Source organism: Trachurus japonicus, chromosome 5 (assembly GCF_045865225.1).
Source record: "Trachurus japonicus isolate A0001 chromosome 5, Traja_1.0".
In the NCBI taxonomy this organism is placed as follows: Eukaryota; Metazoa; Chordata; class Actinopteri; order Carangiformes; family Carangidae; genus Trachurus; species Trachurus japonicus.
The window spans coordinates 21271285-21293749 of record NC_140911.1 but is presented as its reverse complement, the minus strand read 5'-3'; the positions used below and the strand labels follow the sequence as shown (position 1 = coordinate 21293749).

Here is a 22465-nt window from a genome sequence, read left to right as displayed (position 1 = left end):
GCACGGAGCAGAGACCAGGTCCGACAGTGCAAGGCTGTCCCTCTCTGAAGCAGAGGATCAAGTCTGCGTCACTCCCGTCAGTCTTCACAGACGGTCCGCAGACTTGAAAGAGTTTCTGATCATATCGTTGTCAGTTTGTTCCAGGCGACAGAGTTTGTTCTTTGTTGTAATGTGAATTAGTTTAAGTTATTACCTTTTTGAAATATATGTGTTGGTGTTATGTTGTTTAAAAAAGATATCACAACACAATAAATTAATTAACTTTTCAACTTAGTATTTTTTGTGAGAGATGACAAGGTTTTGAATCAAACGGTCATTTTGACCGCTTATGGCCGTTCTAGTAGGTTTGGAATTCTGGCACTTCTAGTGTTAACTGTATCACTCACCATAACCCTGTTTTAAAATAAGATGAAGTTATCGTATGTGAGCAGACGCAGAGAGAAACACAAGACTTGATACAGTTCAGTGTCTTCAGGCTGTTTAATGTGAGAAAAAGGTTATTTTATGAGCTGTACGTTTCACTATTGCTATAGTGTATTAACAGCAGTTTACTCACAAGTCCAGAAGAAAGGATGTGAGTTCACCGTCAGACACCATTCCTTTACTTACCAACAGCCCCAGTCGGTCTGTTTCATAGCCTCTAATGATTCCTGAAAACGCAGCTGCTCAAGAGACGTGTTGAAGCCTCTTGTCTTGTAAACACAGCGACAGCTTAAGCTCTTGGAAAGGCTAGGAAGTAAACATTTATTAATAATACAAAAACCAACATGATGGTTCACACGTTATAAACGCCATCGTAAGAAACATGATGGTTATATCCACACTTCCACATTTTCATTGAACACTATTGAAAACTCCCATGCTCACTTCCTGATTGGTTCATCAGCCTCAGTTACCTGTGGTGAAAACAACACAATGAAGTCATGGGGCCGGATTTACTAAGGTCCCAGATAACGGGCGCTAAATTGTTTGCACCCGCTAAAATATTGCGTGTTTGGTTAGTGCACGCAAAACAGGTGATCTACTAAGAGTAACCCGCTAAATGACAACACATGCAAACCACAATATGTAAATGAGGGTTTTGCGCGTGGTAATCGTTTCCGCCATGGAGAGAGTGGACAGAGAGCTGGATGGACGAAGGGACAGAATGACATTTGATCTGATGCATACAATGACAGCATGTGTGTTCATCTCTCTCGCGCTCTGTTTAGATTAATAAACACAAATCGCTACAGGGCCCAACTCGTCATGTAGTGACGAACAGGCAGCAGCTGCAGCGACAATCAATCACACACCTATAATATGTGTGTGCCGCCCATGATCGAGTGGATTAATAGAGAGCTCAGGTGGGACACACGGATCTAAACGCTCTGACCACTGACCAGAGGGATCAAAGACGGGTGAAGGCAGCGGTGACGTGTCTCAGTCCGGGACCGGGACTGAGAGACGGAGCTGAGCAGCCAGGTACTGGAGAGGAGAGGAGAGGAGCGCACTGCAGGACAGACGTGCCCCGTGCGTAACGGCGCGTAAAAGACTTTTAACACGGCTGAAAAACTGTTACAGAATTACCCAGATGTGAGGAAATGCAGAGATGTAAGATCACAGGGCTCTGACAGGTATCAAACCAATAAACGCATACGTTTTGGCGAAGTTGTATCAGTTAGTACATGGTTTTCAGACGTGGTAAATAAAGACGCAAAAACAGCCACCGCAATCTCTTCCTGGTTTGGTAAATCACATTGCCCTCGCTAAATAAATCGATTTGCATCTACTCCTCCCAGTATTTTGCACGTTCTGGCAGAAACGCCCATATTTACATATTCATCAAGGCAAACACGCTAAATGGATCGCACGTGCTATTTTGTCCATTTGAGAGACGCAATCCTCGGTGCGTCCGGTTAGTAGATCAGGTTCCACGTGTGTTTGCGCGTGCAATCACGTTTGCACACGTTTTAATACACGCAAACCTTTAGTAGATCCGGCCCATAGTGTTTTTGCTGCAGCTGTTTGTTGTCCAGTTACGATTTAACTAATCAACTGCAGAGTCAATGACCTACTAAAGGTCCTCTTAACACCTGCTCACACATGCGTGTATGTGTTTACTAACGTATGTGTGCATTAGGTGTGTTAGTTGTTAGTTTATTGTTTCTGATATTGTTTCTGAGCTAAAATAAAAAAATACTGTAGTGTGGATGTAGCCCCATACAAATGACTGCAAAAAAAAAAGAAGTGACGTTAGTTAAGTTAAGTGTTTTCCAGTCTCTGATATATTTTACCATTCCCTTCAGCCTGATCCGGTTGTCCCTCACTTCCCTCCTTGTTTCCACTTTAAAAGAATCTAAACCAGCTTTACCTCTCAGACCTTGCAGCCTCCAAACATGTTTATGGTCACGTTCCTCCAGTTTGTGGCTCTCAGAGACGTCAGGCTGTGGAAAAGATTTCAGAGCCTCATGCACAGTGTGAAAAGTGTGTGTTTGTCAGTGTCTTGCTTGTCTGTCTGGGGTGAAGCCACTCACAGAGCCCAGAGGCTTTTTTCTACTTATTGCATTTAAAGCCATTTAGGGCGTAATTTGAATGAAATCTCATTGTGTTGGGACCTTTCTCTCTAAATAAGGTATGAACCTCCTTGTTCCTGATTCCTTTCCAAGTTCAAGAGTACATATTTTAATACATTTGCATAATGATTGGAAAAGCTTTTTTTCCCCTCTTAACTTCTGATTAATCAGAGTTACATAGCGTGTCTCGATTTGCGTAAGAGTTTTTTAATTAAAGGCAGAGAGTAAATTAATTGGAATTAGTGAATCTACTGTTTTAAGTAGACCTCCAGGGCAAAGAGACACAGAGCTCCGAGTGGAGACACCGGGACGGGCTTTCACTGAATCAAGGAGGCTGGTGCAGGATGACAAACCGTCTGCAAGTGCTGTATGAGTGAGTGAATCTCAGCTGAATCAAAGCTGAGTATTTAACGAATAAATGATCCACATTGAAGCAGAGGCTGCAGCAGGTATCTCTAGAGGTGGCTGCTGTGTCGTGTCAGGCGTTCGAGAGACAATGAAATATGAATGAGGGAGTCCAGTGTGAGTATCAGATTGATACATCTGAAGGTCAACAGACACTGAACTGTGGTTTCTAATCCTCACAGACAGGATTTTTACTTAGATCAGTCACCTCGAGTCACATGAAGTAGCTTGTGTTGGAATGAGCTAATTAATTGACTTGTGTTGAAGAAATTAAGGCACAGTGGAAACAAAGTTACAGTGCAGGCAGTGGCCAAGCTAAACATATGGCTATGAAAATGTAGATAGAACAATCAAGAATGTGAAAATGTAACTAAACTACCAGGAGAGGCTATGAGTACTTAGCTAAACTAACAGACAAGGGTTTGAAAATATTGATAAGCTACCTGTCTGGGCTAAGAAATGTAGCTAGGTTAGCTTTTATTTGCAACAAATAACAAAGACACTCATTGTCAGATGAGTGGATTGTTGTTGTTGTTGTTGTTGTTGTTGTTTTACTTTTCATCAATTCACTGAGCAGCTCACTAACAGGACAGGACTAGACATTTGAAATTAAGTGGATTTAAGGTGGAATGTAACTTAATGCATGATTGACATTTGGACATCAATCAATATGCCCCAGATATAAATGTGACAACTCTGAACATCAACATCCCATTTGTTTTCTCAGCTCTCAACAGGACAGGTGCTGTAGTAATGATCTTCAAACTTTATCTGAACTGTTTATATTTGATTTCATCACTTGGAAGAAAAAAGGTTCCTCTGTTTTGTTCTGGTGGCTTAACAGTATCAATACATTCAACAATAGGTAGAAGCATCATCTCCAGGGTTTTGATTTAAATGTTCACAGTGAAATGTGGATTTATAATCTATTTTAAATGGTTAAATATGATGATAATATTTTAATTTTGTCGCCCCATCCGGACAATGCTGCTTAGTAAATTCCTGGGAAACACAGACATGCAGCAGCAACGGTCACAGTCTGATTCTCTGCAGGATGAATTCACTGTACGATCTTTAATTAATAAATAATTGACATTTAAAAATATCAGTGACCAACAACCCCCACTCTTATGGATCACACCCATAGAGACAAATAAACACATAGACACTCTGCATCCATGCAAATGGTAAGATACACACACTCACTCCAGCATAGGCTACTATACAAACACGTGTATATGAAAGATGTTTTCAAAAACACACATGAACAGTCTCCAATCTTCCCATTTCACTGTGGCTGAAATAAAAGCAAAAGAGAGAGAGAGAGAGTATTATCTTCAAAACAAGTCGTTAAGTGATACAGTTGAGATCACAGCTCAGTCTTTGTTTGGTGAATTTGTCTGATGATGATGATAAAATATTTGTTTGACCAGAGGCAGTGGAGATGCATACAAGGTTTTGTTTCAAATGAAAAATAACTCACTTCAATGAAGGTTCTCTGTCTCAGTGTTTGTTTTGGATATCTAGCTGTTCCATGTTAACATGTATGTGCAGAAATGATGAGAAATATTGTTACATTCAGCTACACCCAGACCCTCCTGTCTGTCAGGGCTCTTCTCAGAGAGCTGCAGGAAAACTAATTTTAGAACCAGCACATGTGTGTGTGTGTGTGTGTAAATGTGTGTGTTTTACGCAGTGCAGTGTTGTGACCGTCACCTCCCATTAAGATCAGTGTGGGCAAATGACCACAGCCCCAAATCTGACCCTCAGGTTAATGTCAGCATATGGAGTTTGATGGTACTCAACTCTGACACCAGAGCCTGTGTGTATGTGTGGAGGGAGGGGGCTGGGGGTGGCATGTTAATATGAATTAATTACAAGTTTTGTACAAAACTATTATTTGAAAAAAATGAATGTATATTCTCATAACAAATAAGTAAATACATTCACTTTACAGCCAGATTTTGTTTTTCTATATATATACTGTATATGTATAGAGATTTTTTTTGTTTGTTTTCATGTTTTTCAGTTTCTATATTGTGTCTATCTATATTCAGGAGAGAGGCCATACATCATTTTATTTTACATAAACAATAAAGCTGAGTCCAGAGCTGCAGATACAACACGTCAGATTCTCTCATCTACAGTAACAAGATCGAACCCGTGAGCTCAGTCGCAAACTGACACAAATGTTTACATCCAGTTTTGTTTGTGAATCCAATCAGCAGCGTTCAAATAAAAGACTGAATCATCTTGTCAGTAGAATTTCCCACCCACATCGTCGTCACGGCATAAAAGCTGCAAACAAACTGCTGCTCAGATTTTTTTTTTCTTCAACATGATTTAATCCATTAGGAATCTGTATTTTAAGCCACATGTCTCAGTGAAAGTCAGTTAAAGTTTCCAAGAGACAGAATATTAAAAACCTTTGTGGCCTTTAGATTCTGTGAACCCAGCACAGACAAAAAGACATCACCAGAAATCACTCTTCAGACAGGAAGTGTGTTTAAAAATAAAAAACTTGCATAAAGACTTACTGTGCGTTCACACCAAAAACTTTCCAAAGCTTCAAAAACGCCAGAAGTCATTCATTTTCAGTGAGAGCCCGGCGACCAAAGCGTCAACTGCCGTCATCCGCACTCCCAAAGCGTCCAAAACGTCACCAGACGAGAAGTTGAGTCTCGGTTAACTTTATGGTAATTAGCTATGACGTGGGTCGGCAGCAACCAGTCAGAATAGAGGTGTCCTTCAACACACATCTGTACATAAAGAGAAGGGAGGGCAGGAAAGAAGGAAGGAGGAGGAGAAAAGGGAAGGAATAGTTGTAATATGGTAGTGAAGAATGATTGAAGAGGAGGAAGAGCGCTCCGGAGAGAAGAGGAGGATTGATGGAAATGTGCCAGAACAAGGGGAAAAAACAATTCAAGGCAGGGAAGTAGAAGGAGGGAGGGTAAAAGGAGGGAGAGATTATATTGAGTGAAAAATAGAACAGAGGAGAAGAGGAGGAGAAGCGCCTGAGATACAAGTGTAACTAATGTGGGTGAAATCACCAAGTGGCCGCCAGCTATGGCTCAGCTGGGAGATCGGCTAATCTAGCACACAGGCTTTTATTAATTAATCAGTTATGAGATAGAGAGAGAGGAGTAGAGGAGTAAAAAAGAAAGAGTCAGGGAGGGAAGAGAAGAAAGAGGGAGGGAGGAGAGAGAGGATAAAGAGAGTCACTCTAATATTCATGACTCCTGGGCTGAGACAGTGACTCAGCTTTCAGCTTTAGCGAACATCTCCCTGATGGTGAAAATCGTGTAGAGAGAAGGTAGAAAACAATGGAGGGAAAGAGTTGGTGCACAATGATTTCCAACGCAGTGAGGTGAACCGAGGCTCTGCTCCTCCGCTGGTGCTGAGTTCACTGACATAAGGACAGTCTGCACGCAGCACAGGAAGTGCTGTCGGCTCAGGTATTATTGCAGCCGAACATAATTATCACACAGGGTGTTCCACGAGTCTGAGACACGACTCCCACTCACCTGGATTTAGAAGTAAAGCAAAGTCTGGAGACAAAATTGAGATTGTACTGGGGTAAAAACATCAGTGCCACAGTCTGAATGATGCCTGTTAAAATAAAAGCACCATGTTTAAAATCCTGTACTTTTTTATTTCTAGAGTAAACTAAACTATAGGTCTATGAGGGGAAAGAAGAGACTTATCCTACATCCCATACACTGAAGACTGAAGTGACACTTTCAGTCACACCTGCTTCTAAAACTGTTTTTACACAGAAATCAGTGCAAAAAAAAAGAGGATTTACTACTTATACATTGTCGGCTGACAACACACAAAACAGAAACTATCAATGACATTACTAGTAGTATTACAGTATGTCTAACCTTTTGTTATGTAACTGTTTATCCTGACATTTTTATGCTATTTTCTTCTTCCTTTTTTCCTTTTTCTTTTTTCTTGTATTTATTTTTACCCAACAAAAGTAAAAAGTAATACCAGTGTGGGGTCACTCCATGAGCCCTTTTTGGGTTTCCGACCTCACCCACATGTTGCCTTCTACTCCACATTGAACTGTTAACTGTTATGTGCAACTCAAGAAACTGGATAAACTGGCAGACTGGTAAAATGAATCCATCAGTGTCAGAGTCTCTGTGTGAAACTTGGCTCAGTGAAGTTCAGTGTTTTTAAAACGTATCTCGAGGCTCTTTTCACATGTTCACCCCTGAATGCAGTGGAGCTGTGAATCAACCAGATGTGTGATTTGTGTCTTTGTCCAGGCCACATGAGACGGTGGTGCCTCTAGAAGACCCCATCGTCACAGAGGTGACGTCGACGCTGCAGGAATGGGCCTTACTGTGGAAGCAGCTCTATGTGGTAAGCAGCACAGAATATTAGACTTTCACCTGCAGCTGTTTAATGTCCTGCTATCGTCTCAAAAACATGTTGGAGACAAAGTTTCAGCCTGTACTCCTCAAGGGTCAATTCTTGGATATTTTGTTTTCATTCTTTACATTTCATTTTAAATTCTCTGTTGAGGGCAGTTTGCTCTTAAATTCATCTACTCTGCACAAGTGTCTGTCTGGTCCAGATTTGCCAGTCATCTCAAAATGACGTTGTGTTAGTCAGACTAAACGTGGACTTTTAGAATCCATGTGAACATGTTACATGTTGAACTCAATAACCCAGATAATGTGGTTGGGTCGGGAGTTGAATTCCTCCTGCATGTTTACTGCTGTTGTGGGAATTTTCAAAAACTGAGTAGTACTCGCAAACAAGATGAGTGCCTTTCCGGTTTATTCACTTGCAAGTGGACGTTTCCGAACAGCAACAGCCAGTTGGAAAAAAGTGTAATGACATTGGGACAAGAGCCTGCTTATATACATGTCACTATGTTTCAGCACCTGTGGTACACACATCACATACGTCAAGTTTCTGCCATACACAGTTTTACAACATTGAACAGATCAGGACAGGAAGGACAGGCCCCAGAACATGTACTTTCCCAATACACTGCAATTGGACAGAAATTGGTGAGTATATAATAGTTCACAGTTCCTCGGCTTCTCCAGTCCACATGTTGAAGAGATACTGAACCCAAAACAACATGCCCCCGATGTATCATCAGTGTGTGAATGTATCACAATGCAATACAAGTGCTGTATGAATGTGTAACTGTAGAGTAAAGTGCTTTGAGTGGTCCTAAAGACTAGAAAAGTGCTTGATACTGTAAATTAAAGTCCATTTAACAGCTGTTTAGTTAGTTTAGTTTTCGGTCTGTAAAATAACAGGTTGACCAGAAAGAGCTAGACAGTTTCCACTCCTATGCTTCTTAACAGGGACAAGCACAGTCGTCATATTTAGTAGAGCAGTAACCATAGCAACACTTAACTGTGCATATGATTGACTGTCTCCAAAATCCCTTAATGAAACCACCGTGAAACAGAAGATCTGGTTTTTCTCCACCAACAACAGTGGAGTTCATTAAACCTTAGTCCGGCAGCCGGCAGCAGTGGAGGAAACTCTACATGGATGGTGTTTTCATGAACTCAGATTATTTGCTGACTGTGAGGCTCGAGCAGGAAATATTACCGCGACAACAAACATTATGAAGATGCTCATAACTTCCAGTCGTATTGTTTGTCTGAGGTTGTGGAGGCTGAGGTTATTGTTCTCTTTTAGATCCGTGCCGTTCTCTCATGGACTTTCATCAGTCTCTCTCTCTACCTCCTCTGTCCATCCATCACGTCTTATCTTCCTTTAATACAATCTTTCTTCTCTCTGTCACACTGTATGGTTTTATCAGATACCCACCTGTACATGAAAGTATAGTGGGAATGGGATTCTGTGATTTAAACCTAGTTGAGATCTAAATCCGTCACTCCTCCGTCTACTGTCTCCGCTGCGACGGTTATTTTCATCACTCATCTTCCTCATGTCCTGCCAGTGCTGTCACTCCGCGCCTTTATTCAGAGTTAACAGACTTTTGTCTTCGCTCCCTGCCAGAGTTGAATAGATGAAAGACAAAACTGTCTTTGTCAGGTTCTGCATGACAGATTTTCCATTTCCACCCTGACAGACGTCCTATTAGTGACTCAGTGTTGTCGCCGAAAAAGCAAACGTCCTCGTGAAGCTGCTGTAACTCCAACAACGAGGACGCAGAGATAGCGAGAGAGTGTGTGTGTGTGTGTGTGTGTGTGTGTGTGTGTGAGAGAGAGAGAGAGAGAGAGAGAGAGTTGTCCATCTGTAGTGTGTGCATGGTGCAGTGACACATGGATGAACCCTGGACCACAGACACAGTAATGGATGTTCAGCAGCACCAAAGCTGGCAGAGGTGACAAACGCATGAGGCCGAGTGACACCCTCACAAACTCTCTCTCTCTCCAACACACACACACAAACACACAAACACAGATACATACAGTATGAATACATATGTGTCCTCTGCCACGTGGATGCAGGCTGTCGATGAGGGAACGTCTCTGTCTCTGTGGCCTTTCATGATGAGCACACGCACACACAATATGCACACTCTCGCTCTCTCTTTCTCTCTAGTGTATTGTGTGTCTGCTCTTTACACACTGCCACAGGGAATTTACACATTGCTGGATATCAGTGTGTGTGTGTGTGTGTGTGTGTGTGAGTGAGAGAGAGAGAGAAACAGAGAGCGATCAGAAGAAAGTGTCTGTGTTGTGTAGAATAAAGAGAGAGAGTACGAGACAGTAGAACGTGATATTCATTTTATTCCTTTATTCCCCATCAGCTGCAGCTCCTCCTCCTGGCCTCCGCATACAACGAAAAATACATGACATACAACAAACATACATTTAAAACAAGATGTCCATGTAAAAAAGAGAGTCATTAAGTTTATACATGTTCCCATGAATTAGTATCAAGCAAAATAGCATCACCTCTCATCAAGTAATAATCAATCATAGTTTATCAATGTTAGACTTGTTTACATGTTTTTGGCCTTAAATCTGCACACCCCATCCATCCTGAGTTTTGTCTTGACACGATAACCCCCAACAGTCTACTGTGTTGGTCTCACGTAATTTATTCATTGGATAGAGAGATGACTGAAATACTGAAAACAGAAAAAACAGAATCTAAGTTTGTAAGAATAAAACCAGGAAATTGAAAATAATTCAGAAAGACACTGACGCATCTCATTGGCCTCCTCTACGTCTCCTCTGTCCTGTCCTTGTCGTGATTATTAGTCTTTCTATTATCAGCATCTCTTCTCTTTTCTTTTCATTTCTCTCTCTGACTCTCCCTCACTCTCACTCTCTCAGCTCATCGTTCATTCTCTGCTTCTGCCTTTTTATTCCTTTGTTTTTCTCATTCTCTTAAGTTTCTCCCCCCTGCTGTCTCTTACATGCTGATGTCAAAGCAGATAATATTGCAGATGTGTGTGTGTGAGCATGGGGGGGGGTAAGTGTGTGAAGATGGAGGTAGGAGGAGATGGAGCAGTGACAAGCCAACAATGATGGAGGGATGTGAAGACAGGGATAAACACAGGGGGAGACATTTCTCTGCTGTGAAATGTGCAGACTAGCGTGAGTGTGTGTGTGTGTGTATGTGGGGGGGGGTTGACAGGAAAGACAGCAGCAGAGGGAGGAGGAGGAGTTGGTGGTGGTGGCTCCTATAGTTTTACAATGCAGTGACGGTAAGAGGTGAAGTTCATCGACCCTTTGACCTGTCGACACTTTACTATTATAATCCAAACTAAGACTCAGACCAGAGACGCAGGAAAATGTGATAGAAGCTCATAGAGCCGAGTTAAAGGGATATGCCAACTTTTTTTTGCCTTACTCTGGAGTCCATGACAAGTAGATAGACACAAAGACACCATCCTTTCGACTGTGCGTGCAGTAACAAGGGAGATAGAGCCTGTATCGCCCGTAATTAGCTTAGCTCAAACGCTGGAAGTGCATAGGTAGTGTTAGCCTGCCTCCACCTAAAGTCATCAGAGAAACTCTTCAGCAACTCTAAACAGAAACCGCCGGGCCAATCTTCCTCTCAGAGCTGACAAAACTCTCCGGTAAGGCATCTTGAGCGGTCAAATGCCGGTAATGCCGGGATGAGATCGGTCAAAACGGAGGGTTCAAGCAAAGACGGTTTATTTTGGTTCAAGCTAGCTACATCGAGGGTAGGTTAGCTTCCTATTTCAAAGTAAAAGCACAAATTATATCGTCATGGTTTTCTGTATGTAAAGGGCAACGGGTGTTTTATTTTGTGAAAGTAACCCGAAGTAACCGGAAGTGCGTTGGTCACAACGGCTAGCTTGAGAAGCGCCGAATTCGTCCGAACAAAACGGCTACTTTCTCGCCTAAAAATGTTTGAAATGTCGATAAAGTCGTATATTTACAGAGTTTAGAGCTAAAATGAAATCAGCTTCTGACTGCTGATTTCGGCTCGGGTAGGAGGCAGGCTAACACTACCTATGCACTTCCAGCGTTTGAGCTAATTACGGGCGATACAGGCTCTATCTCCCTTGTTACTGCACGCACAGTCGAAAGGATGGTGTCTATCTGCTGGTCATGGACTCGGGAGTGAGGCAAAAAAAATGTTGGTGTATCCCTTTAAAGCTAGAAAATATGAATCACTTGTGTGTAGTGTAGACAGCGTAGAAAAAGCAGCAGGGCATGATGGGAACACGGCCCTCACTCTGCTGCACATACACACAGGCTCACGTTTACATGCACACAATCTCATACACACACATGTAGTGGAGCATCCATGCAGATGCACACTCTCATATACATACTAGGCATGTAATTCTACTCTGATCGTACACTAGGGATAGCGTACATATACTGTGATACTGTGCTACGAGTGTGGAGGCTGACAGTCGCTCCTGTGTGCAGCAAAATTAAAGTTGCTGGCGACGACTGAACGAGGGCAACGAGAGCCCGGCGAATAAATGTGTCTCTGTAATCTGAGTGAAATCAGCTCAGCAGGAGGCAGATGGTGGAAGAGAAACAGACACTCACAGATAAATTAAAAAAAAGAAGATGAAGAAGAGCTAAACTGATGTAAATTAAAAGAGACTAATGTTGAACCAAATTTCCTCTCGGAGTCGTTTAACAACATTTAAATTAGATTGATACAGATAAAACAGATTCAAGTTAAATTTTGTTGATTTTGAGAACTAAGGAGAGGAAACTAAAAAGATTATGAATCCATAAAACATGAGGGAAAATATGTGTAGATACTTCGCTATGCTCTTTATGATGTGGCATCCAAAATATGAAATAAATAAATAAAAATGAGAGAGTCCGCCTCAAACCCACACTCAAATATTGATGATTGGGAGAAATGAAAGACGCTTTTAGTTGATTGCCTGTTCTGTGGTTTGATGGCGGCTCTTCTTCTCTGACTGCCTCAGTCCAGACACGAGCGTCTGGAGATAATTGCCGTGTGGTCCTCGGGGCTGTTTGAGGATGAGGCTTCATGATACATTATAGCAGTGACTTCAGAGCACGTCCGTCTCCGTGTTGGTTTGAACACGGTAATGACACAAAAACTTTTTCTCCTTTTGAGGTTCTGAGGTTCCTTTTGAGTCAGAGACCAGGACTCTGTTGCACACGTCCAAACGTGTTTGTGGAGAAACATAAAGCTACTTATGCTGCTGCACTGAAATCTAGGGCTCCGCTCTCATTCACAGTCTAATCTAAATCGTAATCTGGCCAAGTGCAATATCCAAATTGCAGGAGCTGCATTTTTTTTAATTAAAAAAATGTTTCACAACATTGTTTTGACCAACCTCTCGTCTACTCTGAGCCGTGAGAAACTGCCGTGCACACTCCCTGTGCTCAGTCTCACAGCAGATTGACGAACCAGTGCAAGTGGTGCAGTCTTATTTTGAGCTATTAGAAAACTTCACTTCCAGGAGTCTCCTCTGTCTTACCCTGTCCCATCTTAAAGTCTGTCTCTGTCTTTCTTTCCCCTTTTTTTCAATTAGTTTGTCCTTTATTTAAGCAGCCACAGCTAAAATAGGCTCATTAAATATTTATTTTTGCAAAAATGGCCTATTGTGTCCGGACATAACGATGATGATGATTATGATGATGATTGTGGCTATTTTTTAATAATTACTTAAGAAATACATCTGAAACTTTCAATAGTTTACTGCTCAGAGGAGGAGGAGAGAGTGACGGATGTGACATCAGATAAAAGTTGGAGGGAGAGAGAAATGCCAGCAGGAAAGAAGCATTAGACACATGGAGGACAGATGAGTGAGAAAGGGGGTAAGATAGGGGGTCGGTGTGGGCCTAGACGTTACCTACAAATTTATCAAAAAGTTTGATGATTGAACACTTGTGAATGTGTTTATTCAGGAAGTCAGAGTAGATGGATGATGATGTCACATCCAAATAATTATAATTATTAATAATTGAAAAAATGGCAATTTATCATTGTCATTATTGCCTTTATTTTTACCAAGGAGTTCCAATGTACAGTGGCTGTAAAGGTACAACTCACTAAAACTCAAGAAAACACATCCAAAGACACAAATGTCCTCCAAATTCAGAAAACAGCACAACAGAAATGGGATACTGGGGCATTTTAATTCAACACTTATTAACTTTAGAATATGTGAAGATAGTCTGTTAGTCGGTTACCTGTTAGTGGTGTTTGAAAATAAGGCGAATAAGGTGAGATTGTTTGTTTGTTTATTATAGCGTCAATATCACTTGATTCGTTTATAATTGCAAATATGCACTGTTAGCTTAGCTGGTCCTTAACATAAAATGTTTGTTTGTGTCTTTGCATGTCTTTTCTTAGTTGCAAAAATTGATAATAAAACATGACATAACATAATTACATATTTTATTGTGTTATGTATTGTGAGTGTCGGGACTACAGATGGAAATTAGCCCTAGGGCTAAATCTGGTACAGCCATCTTTTCATTATTTTTTCAAATTACTAATGGTACCGTACACTGTCCTGTTTCAATAAACTAAACTACTACATAAGAAAAAACACATGTACGACATGACGGAAGCTCAAACGTGAAGAAAAACAAGAACATGCATCATTTACCACAGGAAAACAACCACGCTTGATCTGCAGAACACCAGGATGTTGATGTATTTTTGATCCACAGTCACTGACTCCGAGGAAACTGTCCAGTGACGTGAGGGGCTCTGACGGACTTGAAGTTTTTCTGACAGTTCCTCAAATCCAACCTTTTCTTGCAGACACAGAGTCTGTCAGAGTTAGTATATACATGCAGTTTATGACTGTGAGCTATCTGATCTGCCCCCCGTCTCCTCCCCCTTCAGGCCTGTGCTGCCATTTTCTGTATAGTGTGACTGACAGCTCAGTGTAGCCAAGCTTACAGCAGTGTGTTAAAACGCCACCTCTGGTTCTGACCTTTGACTCTTCTCTCTGTCTCTGTCTCTCAGTGTGTTTCTAAGTGTGATAGAGTGTGAGGAGAGATGGTTGTGGACGGGGGGTGGGGGGGGGGGGACTCCTCGAAGCTGATCGGTCTTTGTCAAAGACACAGAAGCTGAAGACTGTGGTGCATGAGAAAGATAAGAAAGCCCACATCCTCCTACCACCGTCCTAATTATAGAGCTGGTGCTGAAACAGACAGCCAATCACATGGCTCATCAAGCTGTCGTTAATTGCAGCTGGCGTGTTGTCGGAGTGACAGGTGTCCACAGACAGAGACAAGTGTGGACGAGTGATAATCAAAGTGACGCCACTGTGGCCGGAGAGGAAAATAAACTGATAATGATGATGATGCGGTATAAGAGAAAAGTTTCCTGGCATTGACTTCACTGACACACTGATGGTACGAGTCCACAAAGCGCCACCACCATAGGGCTGATGTCCACAGTCAACTCTGTGACTTTAGTTGCGGAAATGGAAGAGAAACTTGCCATGGGACCTCAATTCGAAAAAAAAATCTCCATGTAAGTGAATGGGAGTCAAATTTTTATTCGATTGAATTATGTCATGAGAAAAATATATGACCTTAACCTACTTAAAACATTGCGTTTCATGCCAAAAAATCAGCAGTTTGTCCTAAAACGCCAACGGAAGAATTTATTTGGGAAAGGGCGGCATGTGGTGTGTGACGTCACCTACGAGACCTGTAGTCTTTTTACATTTACGGATTTTCAGAATTTTATTTTATAATAGTTTTACAACAAACTGCTGATTTCTCAGCATGAAATGCGATGTTTTAAATAGGTTAAGGTTATATATTTTTCTCATGGCACTGTTCAATTGGATCACGAAATAAAATTTTGACTCCTGTTCACTTACATGGAGATTTTTTCCGAATTGAGGTCCCATGGCGATGTTACTTCCTGCTTCCGCTTAGGCTCTCTATAGACAAATGCACACAGTCTGTATTCAGAAACTGAGCCATAAAATCAGCCGTCAGAACTACTGTGACTTTGTGATGTCACAACAAACCAGTCGCCTGAAGCCACCATCCAACACTGGCAGGATTTTAGTGTTTTCCCTGAAATGTGCTCTATTTTTCTTGGATCCCTCAGCCAATCAGAGGAGAGACTCAGAGTCCCCTCTCTTCTGATTGGCTGACACTGACCTGTTGTTATTAGAGCTACAGAGAGAAGATGAGAGAGGAGATGTAAAACTACACTGAGATGGCTTTTATATCTTGTCATGGATCAACTTAGGTAACTCTTTCAGCTGAACTCCTACTGTATAACGTCACCGGTCAGACACTCGGAAACCAAACTCTCAGCTTCACCTGTTCTCTCAGTACTGCATTCGTCTGCAGGAGCTTGGTGTTAAACACATTTCTGTCAAACTTTCACTGGTCGGCACGAGTGTGGTGTCACCACAGTTAACAAGGTGAAGCCAGGTGTTAATGCTGAGGATGATATACTGTCTCTCTATATATATATATACAGTATACATACTCTCTCTCCCCCTTTACCTATATCAATCTTTCACACATTTCATTTCAGAGGGCATCAGCCTCAGAATATAAAACTCTTTTTTCAGACGTGTTTGTGTCGTCGGCTTCGTTGTACCTCTCTGTGTGTTTTAGAGCGCACACACCGTCGCAAAAGTGGAGAGAAGCTCGTTGCTGCTGCTGCTGCAGACTGGCCCGTGGGTGGGTGGGTAGGTGGGTGAGAGACGGGGGAGAGAGAGAGAGAGAGAGACAGAGAGAGAGGTGAGAAGAGAGATGAAGAAAGATGATAAAAATGGAAGCTGGGAGCAGGTCAGAGGAGAGAGAGGGAGAATAAGGCAGTGATCATACGAGCAGAGAGAGAGAGAGAAAGAGAGAGGTAGTGTTGATACAGTGCATTGTGAGTAGATCTGAAGTCGTGTGACAGGCTGTGATTTTCCTCTCGTCTGCCAGTTTGGATTTAACGTCTCTGCACCGGTAGAGAAACAGAGAGGGAGAGATAGAGGAGGAAGACAAGCAGAGAAACGAGTGGATTTATCTTCCTCTCCCACCTGTAAGTAGCTACATCGCTGTATCTGTGGGGAGCTTCTTCTATCACTCAGGTGTGTGTGTGTGTGTGTGTGTGTGTGTGTGTGTGTGTGTGTGTGGGGGAGAGAGAAAGAGAGAGAGAGAGAGAGTTTTCCATAGAGAGTGAAAGTGTGTTTTTGACTGCACTTGTGTGTTATCGCATATGTCTGATCTATAGGCTTCAGTAAGTGCAGTGTCATATATTTTCTACGGTGACTCATCCATGGTTGCCACAGCGACGCCATTGTTGGCATACTGTAGTAGCTGTGTGGTGTTTCATTTATTTATCTATTTTATCATTCGATGAATGCAAAGCTACAGATCAACTACAGACCTGATGTATTGGACCGCAGCGGTTTGAGGCATGAAATCATAACTCGGTGATTTCCAGCTGTGCTCTTATTATCTGATGTATCATTATGGGATAGCGATGCTGTTATTTATAATGTCTCACGCCACCAGTATTCTTCACATCATGCTAAAACTTTGTGGTTGTTGTTTAACTGTTGTTGACATTAGAGTGTAAAATGAGAAATTTTGAGAAACACCCAACTTTTAACTTCTACCACTTAGACTCAATTAGAACAATAACAAAAGACAATAAAAGATAGCGTGGGAGTTGTTGCCTTCACCTTCATCTCCTGGTTTGATCTCCTCAGGACCCTGTACAACAAACACCAGAGATTTGTTCTGAGTGCTCCTTTGATAACAATCAAATCCCTGCTGAAAATGAGCGTGTAAAAAGTGAATCTTAAAAATATGGCTTAAAAACTGGCAACCAATGCACAGTTATCAGGATTAAAATCAAAAAGTCCTCTGGTTTGATTATTGATGGAAACATTTGGGATAAGGCGAGTACACAACTCAAAAATATATTACATAACCTAAACCATAGATAGGACTGATAGTTTTACCTTGTGTCCTTGTGTAAAAAAGGGTTAGGAAACTGATTTTCTAGCTGTTGTGTAAATCTGTGATTTACCTGTGGGACATTGCAACCTTTGACCTCTTGAGGCTGAGTCTCCCTCCAAACAGTCTGTTACTGCAGCGTGGAGCTGGACCTGAGGGTTGTCCTTCCAAAACGTGTTCATTAATGATATGAAGGGCGGTGTCCTTCCTGTCCTCCTGCCCTGCTCTTGTAAAGTGTTGCAATGCAGGAAGTTTAAATCAGCCGGGCAACATTTAAAACCATGTCAGACTAAGACCGACCTGCAGTAAATCCTTGATGCCGTATTCTGCTGCTTTTGAACTGGACCAGGTTATGATGACAGGTGTTCTTGTTATTTTGTCTGCTGCGTAAGGCAAATGATGGTACTTTCAAAGTTTGGTGCTGTAAATGTGTCTGACAGGCAGAGGTCACAGTGTCCATGCTCTGACAGGTCCTCACTAATACAGTACATCAAGGGTGTGTGTGTGTGTGTGTGTGTGTGTGTGTGTGTGTGTGTGTGGCGTGTCACCAAGAAGAGTTCACGCAAGGTTATGAGAGGATTTAGGATCAAATTTGCTGTAGACTAACAAGCACATCACACACACACACACACACACACACACACACACACACACACACACACACACACACACACACACACACACACACACACACACACACAGTGCACGGTGTATCATGCCTACAGTAAAGCAGTTGCCTCCCTGACAGCTTGGACTCACTGTGGCTCATATCACACACACACACACACACACACACACACACACACACACACACACACACACACACAGTTGTTTCACCAAATGACTTTTGTTCTTTTTTGTTTCATTTTATCTGTCAATGTCGTCCTGTGTGTTGTGTCGTTAACAGAATCTGTACCGGAGCTTTTCACTCAGTATTTATTTACACCTACGGTTCAGTGTCTAGACTTCCCAGCATTTCCACACAGACCCAGAGAAGAGACAAAGATGCTTAATTTAACTGTAACTGTGAAAAGCCTGTAACTAAGGCCAATGCAGTTATCAACAGTGCTTATACAGTGATTCAAATTCATCATGCATCTCAGAGTTTACATATTTAACACATTTTGCAGGCACAGATTTATACAGACATAAAGGGTTGTTTGTGTTGGTGTTGAGTGCGAACTCATAGTCAGTTTTTTTTTATCAACTGCAAACTGAAATCTTTTCACAGTCTGTAAAGACCCATGAATGAGCCTCAAACCTGGGGATGAATAAGCATTTAAGCTCCTTCAGCTCTCTGGGTGTGCTTTTAGTAGACAACTGAAATAAAGTCTGTGTTTAACACAATCTGGAGACATTTTCACACTTTATTCCAGAACAATAAATGTTTCAGTCCTGCTTCTTTTTTAGCTTTTACATGCGTTAAAAAGGTGAGTTACTAAAGAGAGGCTTGATGAAACAACAGATGCTGATGGGGATGTTAAACATCATCACCTGTACAGCCTCACTGTGTTCATATAAATGGTACCAACGCTGTAGGAGAGCTCAAAGCCAATTCATACAACCAGTTAAAGTGATGTGACCACAGTATGGTTGATTTATAACCTAACATTATAGTTTTCTGTATTGAGGCTTCAGACATTGATTGATGCTGATGATTCAGCTGATTAAAACCTGGCAGGATCAGAAGTGTAAATCCATTTAGCTTTTTGTGCGCAGGGAACCAGGTGGCATTGACGTTCATGATGACTGACAAGAATACATCATTCTGCCAGTCTTTATACTGAGGCTCTGGAAACATGTGGACAAGTCAAACCCTCTGCAGAATAACAAACCTTCACCCTCACTCAAAAGTAAAAGACGGAGAGCAGAAGGAGAATATTAGACACTGGTGAAAGCAGCTGTGTCTGGTCAGAGGACTCTATGTTTCATGTTTATGGCTGAAAAATGAATTTTACTGTAGCGGCAGCACGTTTCAACAACAGCTGAGGAGTTGAGACCAAAGAAGAAGTCGGAGGCTCTTTGTTTGTGTCCCTGCTGGTTGATCCTCAGCTCCTGTGTTGTCAGTGACGCAGCAGCCGGTGCTGACAGGCATGGAAATGAAGCTGGACGTTTGGTAATGGATCGGAGCTGTGGTGAACGTCCCCTCTGATTTGGGAGGTGCCAAACAGATTCACGTCCTGTTAAGAGGCTTCACAACGGCAACTTGCTTATAAACTAATCACTTACACATTACAGATCACCTGATTACAGCTGCAGCCCGGTCTGTCAGAGTGAGTCACGGTGAGGAGGACGAGGCGGCAGCCTGAGATCGTCTGCAGAGAAAACTCCCCATGTATTGTGATTAATTTGTGAGTGGTCATTTCAATGTGGCAGTGAGCACTTTATTAGGAACAGCATACAAACTCTGGGTGGCTCCTCCTCTTCTCTCACAGCCTCAGCTCCTCATGTCAGGACGGAAGTCAAATTGACCTTGTTTGTTGTCTCACGCCAGCAGATTTCTCAGGTGTCCAACTTATAGTATACCTGCCCCAACGCTGTAGATTAAAGTCAAGTATAACACTTATCTTATGTTATCTTATCTTAGGTTCAACCAATACAGGGATAAATACCGGTAGTCTAAAGATGCTTTCCCAATAAAAGAAGCGGGTCGATGCAGGTTTTTTTATGCGAGGGTCGACGCGCTGACAATCGTCATATGGCTCCTTTTCCACTGGCCAAAAAACCCGGGTCTGATCTCCAGCTGGCGAGCTGCTTGGTCGTTCACACCCACCGCAGCACATCTGGTGATGTCATCACCATTGTCATCATGTAAATTAGCGGGTTGACCCTGGGTTGACTGCAGGCCGCTGGGAGGAGAGGCGATGGCAGAGTCGACATAGGTTGTTGAGCCTTTCCCTCGTTTCCCTTGTTAGTGGGTTTAAACGGGTTTTTTGGCCAGTGGGAAAGGGGCATAAGTGGTTCACTAGTATAACTTTAAGTCAGTTGTTGCTGAAGTTCAGTGAACTCATAGTCCTGCAGGAAGCAGCTGTTTGAAGATGGTGAACTGGGGGTAAAAGCCTGGAAACACATTTTATAAATGATTTACGGTTTTGGGTTTTTTGGATCATTTTTTTCTACTCAAAGATTCAGGTTGTGTGTTGTTTTTTCCCCCTCTTTTTTGCTCAAAAGCATTTGAAATATTTTGACTTTGGTGTGTTAATGCAACATTTAAACCTCATCAGTTACACAACCAGACACTTAAGAGTGAAACCGTGAAGCTTCACAACACGGCTTCTGCTTTTCTCATCTGTCAGGTGTGAAAAGGGAGCAGGATGTCACTAATGGAACTGAGGTGTCGCAAATGTCCCATTAGATATTAAAGCTGTCAGGACGAATAAAATCCCATTATATATTAAAGTGGAGCTGTGACACTGAGGTCCTCTGGAGACCCACCTTTGGTCCCTGACCCACAGTTTGATGTAGTTTAATGCTGCAGGAGAAAAGGTGGAGGTGTTTGTTAATGGAGGAGGGACATCTCTAGCTTGTGGCCTGTCAGAGTGATTAAGATCTTCGCATTATGATCTTCTAACTCTGAAGGCGAGGCGAGCTCTAAAAGGCCAAAGCAGCAATAAAGAGGAAAGTAAATATCTGATTTAGTCAACAGCGGGGCAGAAGTCGCCACCTGAGACTCAACACAAGCAGTTTTCTCTCTCTCTCTCTCTCTCTCTCTCTCTCTCTCTCTCTCTCTCTCTCTGCCTTTGTGTAGCTGTGCTGAAATGTTGTGAGCCAAGATGGCGTCCGGTGAAACACAACAGCTCCATAGCCACCCAGTTGTATTTATAAAGTTTTCTTTTCTGCATATTTATTCTTGTGTATTTTGTACCTTGCTCATTCATACAGGCCGTACTTTTACTTGTTCTTTCATGACCCCCCCCACTGTGCAATATCGTTGACCAAACAACATATAGTTTCTATTTAGATAATATTTTTGTACATATCTTTGTTTTTTACATAGACACATATATTATATATATATATATATAATACATACTAGTAAATTCTCTAGATTTTTCTTTATGCATCCTGTACTCTTTGCTACTGTTACAAGTGAATTTCCCACACGTGGGATCAATAAAAAGTCTTGTGTCTCATGTCATATAACTGATGTGCTCAACTGGCATTTATGGTGCTGAGGTGGTAAAGACGTGTTAAATGGTGTTAAATGGTGTTAATGTGCGTGTTTGTGTGCTCGCTCCCGCAGGATGTGAAGGTGTGATTACTCACCACAGCTGGGGAAAGGGGGACAGGGGGCAGTGGAGGGAGGGGGTGAGAGGAGGGAGTCCACAAATAGTCCACACAGATGACATTTCCACTCTGCAGCTGAGAAACCAAACTTTGCGCTGAGCTGAACTGTGTCGTCTTAGAGACAGACGGGTCGGGCAGCTCGTCTCTGTTTTTATTAATTGGGCGGGGGCCATCCTCAGCGCCAGCTAGAGGTGGAGAGGAGACTCCGTCCCCTCCCGTTAAGCCAGCTGGCTCACCTGCACCGAGTCGAGATGAGTGACTCAGATGAAGGTCAGAGGTCAAAGCACATCCACCCACTGACTGCGATGGCCAGATGTCCTGGACAAATCCAAAGCTCTGGTTTTCAGCTCCTGGGTTGGAGAACGGACTCATGAACTAAAATATTATGACCAGTCACAGATGAAGTCTGATACAACAGATACATCAGACAGAGTAGACAGGAGGTGAAGAGTCAGCTCTCGTACTCGACTTGTTAGACATGGCATAAATGGGTAGGTGAAAAAAGAAAATGAGTTATTTTTGATGATAAACATTAGTGACAAAAGGACCAGTTCAACCTGGGACCAAGAACTGGGACAAATGTTTGTTGGTCCCATGTCCTGTCTGCATTCTGTACATTGAAGCTCTGTTCCTTTTCTTCTGTGTTTTACCTACAGTACAGTAATGTGTTGATCCATGAGAAGATCAAGAAACCATCTCTAACTAATACTGTGTGTGTGTGCGCGTGTGTGCGTGTGTGCGTGCGCCGTTGTATAGAGGAGAAAGGTGATGATAATTCTAGGGGCCCAGCACCCAGTGGGGTCCACAAAAAACCCCAGTAGTCTAATCTTTGTATGACTGATT

General features: G+C 42.3%; 1 protein-coding gene across 25 annotated transcripts in view; it reads left to right on the top strand.

The window, feature by feature from the left end:
• dock3 (dedicator of cytokinesis 3) overlaps nt 1-22465 on the top strand; it is a 168674-nt gene that overhangs the window by 97946 nt on the left and 48263 nt on the right. For all 25 annotated transcript variants that reach the window (XM_085776746.1, XM_085776752.1, XM_085776737.1 and 22 more), the window contains exon 5: nt 7238-7334. In XM_085776746.1, the coding sequence (XP_085632872.1) occupies nt 7238-7334 (97 nt within the window). The remainder of the gene's footprint in view (nt 1-7237; nt 7335-22465) is intronic.